Genomic DNA, 8,720 nt, shown 5'->3' with positions numbered 1-8,720 from the left:
TGCGGTCTGCTCTAATGCATCTAAACTATCCCCAGGGGATATCGGCGCCGTGGTGGCATAAACTATAATGGGCTAGCTAGCTCAACTTTGGGACCAAAGACACCGCCTCTATTTTACAGTTTGGCTATGCCTATGGAAGAGTGCGTGTGAGGCGACTTGAAGACAGTTTTTTAGGCTGGCTCTTAGGCTGTGCTTTTCCAGAGTTCGACCATTGAGTCAGCAAATTAGTTCTACTTTGACATACGTGTACATTTGACCTGCTTTCGTCACTCACGGTAGGCAATTGAATGTGCTGTCACGTCTACCCCATTGTATTCAAAGAGCAGTCCCGTCTGCTATCGAGTGTATTTGCGCGCTGAGCTGGAAAAGCCTTATTTAGAAGGAACAAGGTAGGTAATCCTCGGGTCTCATTACATGTATAACCTGCTCCACCATCATGTGACACGCGACTTGGACCACCGTACGTGCTAGGTGATAGTCGTCGTCTCAGCGGGGGTCTCGAATGACGTCGTAGAGACGGATATATAAAAATAGTGAGACAATACCACACTGCAGCTGTGACCGGAGGTTGTTTTCGACATGTGATAGAACATACTGGTGGTGTGTGGGAATCGTGACATGTCGACAGGAAGCAGACCCTGGCAAACGGTAATGGACAACACAGGTAAGTGGGCATTTCTAGCGTTGTCTTTCAATGAAACCACTCTGGGGATGGAGAAATGGTGTCGTATTCTGTCGCGGAAATCTTCATGTGAAGGTAGGAGGATGCCCTACAGTGTCGTTCTGAAGTCGCCATATGTCCGTGTTTTCTCTAAGATAGAACGCAAATTGCACGATAGCAGGCCCAGAATAGGACGCATTTTGGCACACTGGAGGATACTGACGATATGTTAATATTTGTCGGGATTGTAATGTCGACCATATAGCAACATCGTTTGGTCTTAGTTTTTAAAGCAGCGTCGATGTAGCATATAACTCCTGTGTTGAGCATGAACTGTTAGGGCCTTGAATTGCAGGTTTGAAAAATGGGGATAGCAATCTACTAACAGACCATTAATCACTAAGTCGGGCTTCCTGCTTTAGAAACACCTTTTGTAATATGTTGGGTTAAATTAGGACGTCCCACAGGCATTGCCTTTCCCATCAGAAGACTAACGATTCAGATATGTATGAAGCTAATGTGACATGTATATATTTATATATATACAGTAGACCTGTCTAATATATAGCCCATCAGTGCGGTTTGCAATGGATAATTTCTTCACCTTAAAAGTACTGGTGATTGTTCTACTGGACAATAAACCACCAGCAAGACCTTTTTTTTACCTTCGTTAGAATGTAGAATACACACACGTAAATAGGTCTGTATGCTATGACATCGTACATTGAATTAGATGGTTGATCGATACTATATTAACACTGTGGGCAAAAGTGCTCGTTAGAGTTACGAGTGTAGGGCATCAGCGGACAGAATATAACATAAGATTCCTTTGTAAATGTTGGTATCCATAGTAAGTAGCAGTGTAGGGCACCAACGTACAGTATATAACATAAGATTCATGGTAGATATTGGTATCCATAGTAAGTAGTAGTAAAGGGCATCAACACGGGCATAGGACATAACGTAACGTACAGCATATAACATAAGATTCATGGTAGATATTGGTATCCATAGTATGTAGTAGTAAAGGGCATCAACACGGGCATAGGACATAACGTAAGATTCTTAAAATTATTAGTATCCAGTCAGTAGTAATGAAGGGCATCAACGTACAGAATATCACGTTAGATTCATGGTGAACATTCGTAATTTTCAAGCCAAGACTTATGATATTTCCACAATTGAATTTCTTTCTCAGACAAACAAAAGTGATGTGAGGACAATGGTGTCATGTATGAAGTATTGCTTTCGAGTGGATCGTCAAGGCCCGAACTCAATATCAATTATTAACATACAAACTGTAATCAATGTCAACCATATCACGCAATACGACAGAACATTAATCCATATCGCTCCAATAATCACAATGCCCAGATTAACGGTGACACGGCATGTAATACAAGGCTAAGTATTTGGGCTGTATACCTAACCAATTTTCAGGTACAGTGGTGTAGGTACAGGTCCGAAACTAGTACCTGTACCTAAACAAGTTTGGTCAATTATCTGGAAGTTATACATGACGTAACCAACTGTCTTTTTTAGTGGTAGATTGTCACATTTGCATGAGGATTTACATACTCTAATCTCAAAATATATACAATATTTACAAGTTTTCCAACTTCTCAATTGCAAGACTGTCAAAATAGATATTTCTAGCACAGGATGTCTGTAGCCTTAAAAATAGTTTACACTAGCGTTTGCGTTTGTACAGTTGGTTTTCAGGTCCGGACCGGTACTTTAACAATGTTACAGGTACAGGCCCAGGGTTTAATTAAGTGCACAGCCCTAGTAAGTATGGCATGCTGCCAGAGCAGACCTAATTTTCTTATAATATATTATAATATTCCTTGCAGTGTCTTGAACCATGAGGTTGTATCATAAGTAGCCTTTATGTTTTGGCGAGTACACCGAGTGCAAATCGATATATGTCACATAAACAAAACTATCACATCCATTGTGCCAAGTTTCAAAGGAACAGTTGCGTTTGATAAAATGATACTAGGGTAAATAAATCTATTTATGCCTATAGGACTCAAGATCTATCAATCAGTTGTTGGAACCTCTCTTCACAACCTACCAGGTTACACCCCTGTTTCACAAGAGGCTGTGTGACCGCTGGGCGACCAAAGATTTGACAGATGGGATTTTGAAGATAAATAACTGATTTGGTGTTGCTGTGTGTTTTGTTGCCTTTTAAATCGTGATTTAACATCGTCCATCTTATTCAAACCATGGAAAAAAGGGTCACACAAATCCAATTTGTTCGTTGTACGGTTGCTCAGCGAAAACGATTTTACAACGATTTTATCACTCACATGTCATAGAAAAAGAGACGTGAGCTTGCTGCTCTCAAACTGTTTAAGTGCATGCTCAAATCAGACCATCCGTTGCATGATCTGGTACCATATGTTAGATCAGAGGCCACTGGAAGGTCTCTAATGAACTCTGGCGGAATCAGTGCCCCCTTAGCCAGGACGAACAGACTTTACAACTCTTTCCTCCACTATACCATCCGTCTGTACAACAGACAATTTCAGACTGCGTCGTTATATTGTGTACATAGGTATGTTATATGTAAGATCAACGCAAGTCAGAAGTGCATGTATCTGTACGAATTATATGTACTTCTGTGATGTTGGTTCAAACAAGTAATGATTTGAAAGATTTAAAAAGTCGTTCGGTAACCAGAAACAATGTTTTTCCTAGAGATGGTTATTCCTAGAAGTAACCGATCCATACGTCCTGACTGATAAATTACTGGAGATCTCACAACTTTGAACGAGGACAGAAGCCAAATGTCATCACGTGCTCATACTTCCACGCCTGTCTTCAGATGTCATAACTCAATGGCCAGTTCATTCCCGCATGATGCCCATAATATCTACAGTAACGGTACTTAGCCCAACCTGATGCTCTCGCATCAACGAACCCCCATCAAAGACATAATGCCATCGCTGCATCTACGCTACGTGTCATTCGTTACCAGCGGGATTCGGTTAAAAGTAGAGTCAATTTCAATCGACACCAACAGTGCGACTCAGCGATAACAAGTGCCATTTCATCAACTTCTAATGTGCCGGGCTAATGTAATGTTATTGATCACCCGAGACAGATATTCCAAAGCCTATCAGCAAGGGACACTTAACCGCTTCGGCATGCCTCGCCCTTTTTTTGGAACTCCCAATGCTGCAAACCCTTTTTGTCACTTGCTTTTTTTGAGTAAGCCGTTTTCGCTTGATTGCCGTTGGCACCATTAAGGAAATTGACATAACTCATGTACAGCTTCAAAAGACAGCTTGCAGACGTCAACCCGATGAAAACTTTGCGATCAGGACCGTGTATAGAGAGATTTACCCTTTATATCGACTGAAAGTCAAATGTCAGAACTTATTCAATAGTCTTGGTGCGAGGAAAGCTCTCCATTCTGATACGTCGACAGAGATGGAGCTCAAAGGCTCAAGCTGCTTTACATTAAGATCGTCTTCGTCGCATCAGGCGGTGATCTTGATTCCATACGGAGCAGAGAGGTATGGGACCCGTGATGTACACGTGGTGTTGCCGGTAGATAAAGAGTAGAGCAGAAGGAATTTCAAAATAGATGCATCTTCCTAGCGAAGCTATGATAAGGTGGGAAGAACGATGCTTCCACTAAAGCTGCGCCTGATCCCTGCATCAAATGTAGAAACGTAGTTGATATTGGACGCTTTCTCAGCTTACCAGATATTGTGGTGTAAGCCGTGCGTTGTACATCATCAGTCATGGTGAGGTCATTCCTATCGTTCATCAGTGTCAATTCCTTTTCGACGGCAAGTTGAAATTGGACACCGTAAATGGGAAGCCTATAAAGTTATGAAAACACAAGCTTTGTGCCGACCAAACTTACTTTAATAAGTGTCCCCTCCACTTTCCCCAAGAAACTTTTGGTCGTGCAGCTTTTTTATTGATGAGTGACTCTGTGTTTCAAATGAACGTCATTGCACCATTCTTTTATCCAAGTTGACAAGCCTATGATCTGCTGTACTAAAAATAGCAAAGACAAATGCATATATCTATAACTAATGTGCTGAGTGGGCTACCAGAAAATTGGTCTTCCACCTCTATGAACGACAAGAGACTACTTTATCTGACACCTACTTAGAAGAAACCTCAGATAAGCATCAGACCTACCGCAGATACTTTCGGGACGTACATAAAATCTTAACAACACGTCGTAACAATGCCATTATCCGGGGTGTAGCGGAGGTAATTTAAAATGATGGGCACGGTGACCTATAGCTCCGAGACGGTTGGACCATTCATTACAGTTTGGAGCGTCATCTTATTACAAGGAACGGGCCGGGTTAATGTATTTACTGCCATTCTATCTCTCTAGGTGATACATGTACATCATTTGTGTATGCACAAGGAAGGCAGTAGATAGTCCTGATACACTATGTAGCTTGCCACCATACAAATGCTATTCTTATCGAAAGGTCGTTGAATCATCTAAAGACTTGATGTGTCCATGGAGAACGTACTGGTGAAGTAGATGATGCAGAGCTCGTGGGGATTGGCGGTTTAAATCTTTGCTGAGAGGTAAGCATGTTTGTATTCATGCTCATGGTTTTTCGCACCTTTGTTTGGGCTGGGGTGAAGCACAGTCTGATTGAAACATTCGTTAAGTTGTCACATCTTTCACATCATGTGTGGTGTCAGCAATATTTCTTCTCTCTTCAAGCAAGCTTTGCTGTGATTTATAAGCCTTTTGTGGCATCAACACTCTAGTTATAGCTGTTTTTACTGCCTTGGTCATAACTCTTAAACTACTATCAATGAGACAATACACAGAATATGGGGTTACATTTCTTTTGTTGCGTCAGCATTTCTGTACAGATTTTCTTTAGTAGGTGTAGTCAATGATATTTCTCTGGCCATTGATTCTTTGCTGGCAAGCTTCCAACAAGATCCCAACCATGATGTCCACATCTTTCACAGATGACAATGTCCACCGTAATTCATCAATGGTGTTTATGATAAAGCCTGTCCTTGTGTATATCAGTAAAATATCCCCTCCAAGAACAACAAATACCTCCGGTCTGAGTGCACTGGTAGTGTTGAAAAGAAAAGTTGGTTGATGCAGTTTTTCAAATGTGTGACTCACCATTCCGTTGAAATTAGATTGTTACTTCTTTCAATTCACTTCAGTATTGACAGTTTTCCAAGGGAGCCCAATAGGAGTAGATGAATACAAACAGTCTGACAAAAATCAAACAAAAGTTAATTGAATGTACAAGAAAATAGTAATCCACTGAAAGATTATAAAACATACAGAAACATCTATCTATTTGATCTTGGACTTTGCTTGTCTTTGATAACTACTGTCTACAGTTCTCGTGGTAGGGGTCTGTGGTTCTGAAGTCCCTCCAGGTGGGAGGAAGCCCGTCTTGCAGGTGTCTCCCGCACCTGTGACAGGTGGCTGTGAACAGTGTGGTGTAGCTGTTCAACCACGTCTGGAAAAGTACAAATGATAAAGTTAGATTCAAATGATTTTGATGTGGTTTTTATTTTCATCTTACATGATGAGAGCAGCCGTGAATAGTTTCATCAGGTTGGTAATTCACTGTACATTGTATTTTATTTCTTCAGCAATAATAATGTCATCTAAAGAAATCTATATGCTGGGATGAGACCACGTTTTGAAACTGAATATGTCATATACATGTACACATGTGTACATGGTTGGAAACTTTGATGTGAAAAATAACAGTGATTTACCTATCCTAACTCAACAACTGTATTGAAGCTGGAATTGAATCATTTAAGGACAATGCTTTTAATGCAAAGTTAATTCAAGACAGGTATCAATGCAATGTCTATTGCTATTTTCAATGGTATCACCATGATAAATAGAAGTCAGAATCCCCTTTTTTGTCCCTATTGTATTGCTTTACTAAGGCCATAAGAATGAATTAATCAATCAATCAATTAACAAAAGAAGAAATCTATAAGATTTACTGCATAATATGTTTTGAATCTTTATCCTAATAATATCATCCCATTCTTTTAATACTTTCACAATCATCAGAGGCATGCAGTTATAATACATAGAATTTTGTAGACTAAAAAATACTTAATATTGTTAATAAAAAATCTAGCCAAAACTGCACACATTCACAAAACAGAAAAGAATGGGTAAATAGGACCAAGGTTTCATATCTATCATAACGACAATGACTGCACAATGACTTTAAGTTACTAAAGGACATGATGATACAAATGATGAACTACTGTGTAATAATCAATCAATTTTGCTTATCAATAAAATAGCAGGCTTTTTATGTACTCTACAGTAACTCTGCAGGTCTCTTAACAACTCCTTGTCAAAAACGATTTGTTGCTTTTTGTTTTTCATTTCTTATGCTCAACTGAAATGAAATGGTTGCAATGAGATTTAATCAATTCTCATTCCACTAGTATTTCATGCTAACTACAGATACTTTCTGTACAATCATGCAATTATGCAGACCTATGCGAAGTGGCAAACTATTTTAAGCTGATCGTAAATTGTTACATAAATAGTATAATACAGCACACAGAAAAACAAGTGGACCATGATTGGAGTGCAGTAAATGCCACTTAGGCTTGAGGTGCGCAATTCTGGTTATTACAGAATGGAAGATTTAAATTGTTTTTAGAGCACTCAACAAAATTCTGTTATTTCCTTTAATTTCCTCCTTGCTTTTGGCTTGTATCCTCTCCAGCAGCTTACGGTGGTAGAATCAGACCATTCCTTTATTCGATCAGCCCCTAGTACCTAGTGACATATCTGGCAGTAAGTTTCCTTGCTGTTTCAGTACCAGGGTATATTTTGGCAGAGAGGGGTTGCTACTGTGTTAACAAGCTTGAACACAGGACCCTCATGTAATGGCCCCTCCAAAAGATGGGTGCAGCCCTAACCGAAATGTCCTTACCCAGGATTGAACCGGGGTCTCACAGTTAGCGACTAATTGGAAACAGGAGCTCATTTGTATGTGGCTGCTATATAAGTTGAGCTATAGGCACTTCCCTAGTCAGACAACATTTTAATGTACATTTCATAAATCATGATATATAAAAAACTGGCTAGGATCATTGTAGTATACAAAAAAACAGTGTTCCTAACTTACCAGAAAAGTCTGGAGTGCTAAGTCAGGATGGATGGGATGTTGGTAATGTAAAGTCGCAGCTGTGGCATGATCTGAGATCTGAAACACAGACAATATATGTATATTAAGAAAAGCATTGTTGATTGATGTCTTCTTGATATATTATCAAAAGTAGCACAATTCCCAATCCTCTTAAAGTTTTAAACACGCTTTTACCATATATAACACAGAAGATTTTTATTGACACAACAAAAGCACAGCGACTTTCGTAAGGTCTACTACATACATACATACAAACGAATAAGACTGCATACAAATGAGTTTGATTACACACAATCATATGGGATAGAGCAACATATCGAAATATCACGTCATATTTGTCTTATACATTGCTTGTTCTAACATCCAAACATTCTTTGATGTATATACCTATCTGTACACAGTAGCATGTATGTCTGCATCACTTGAGCAATGTTAAATGATCTTATTCTCATGAGATGTGCTTAATACACAGCATCCATTTTGGTAATTATTGCCATGTGGGGAGTATGATTAAAACACAAAGTAATCAAATTGATGTTTGATTAAGACAAAAATACAAAGATAGGGTGTGACTATCTCAAGTGCCACAGGAGGTGTCAAAACTACAGCAATTATCAGTCAGGTGTCGTTACCTTGTATATAAATGTCACTGTAATACTTGCACCTTATTTGTCATGATCTTAGTCTACATGTAATCACCTCCATGAAAAATGGAGATACAGTTTTTGATCTGTTTGTTTGTGTGTGATTGTTTGCTTGATTGTGTTTCTAGATTTTGCGGTAAGTAAGTATACTCAAGAACCTTTGAATGGATTACGATGATATTTGGTATGTGGGTAGGTCTTGGGAAGACCAAGGTCAAGGTCGATTTTGGGTTCCCTGTTGTGTGACCT

At 39.4% G+C, this 8,720-nt stretch overlaps 2 protein-coding genes across 2 annotated transcripts in view; one reads left to right on the top strand and one right to left on the bottom strand.

The window, feature by feature from the left end:
- Positions 1–255: 255 nt before the first annotated feature.
- Positions 256–8,720, top strand: part of LOC136441380 (potassium voltage-gated channel subfamily D member 3-like) — a 32,846-nt gene continuing 24,381 nt past the window's right edge. Inside the window, exon 1 of the mRNA XM_066437644.1 lies at positions 256–664. The gene's annotated coding sequence lies outside the window, so the exon portion shown is untranslated. The remainder of the gene's footprint in view (positions 665–8,720) is intronic.
- LOC136441381 (mediator of RNA polymerase II transcription subunit 27-like) overlaps positions 5,493–8,720 on the bottom strand; it is a 36,009-nt gene continuing 32,781 nt past the window's right edge. Inside the window, exons 7-8 of the mRNA XM_066437645.1 lie at positions 7,807–7,884; positions 5,493–6,150 (exon numbers count right to left, since the gene is read on the bottom strand). Of these exons, the coding sequence (XP_066293742.1) occupies positions 6,016–6,150; positions 7,807–7,884 (213 nt within the window). The 3' untranslated portion in view covers positions 5,493–6,015. The remainder of the gene's footprint in view (positions 6,151–7,806; positions 7,885–8,720) is intronic.

This window comes from Branchiostoma lanceolatum, chromosome 9, assembly GCF_035083965.1.
Source record: "Branchiostoma lanceolatum isolate klBraLanc5 chromosome 9, klBraLanc5.hap2, whole genome shotgun sequence".
Lineage (NCBI taxonomy): Eukaryota > Metazoa > Chordata > Leptocardii > Amphioxiformes > Branchiostomatidae > Branchiostoma > Branchiostoma lanceolatum.
Note: the sequence above shows the minus strand (reverse complement) of the source record. Positions and strands in the feature narration are given on the sequence as shown.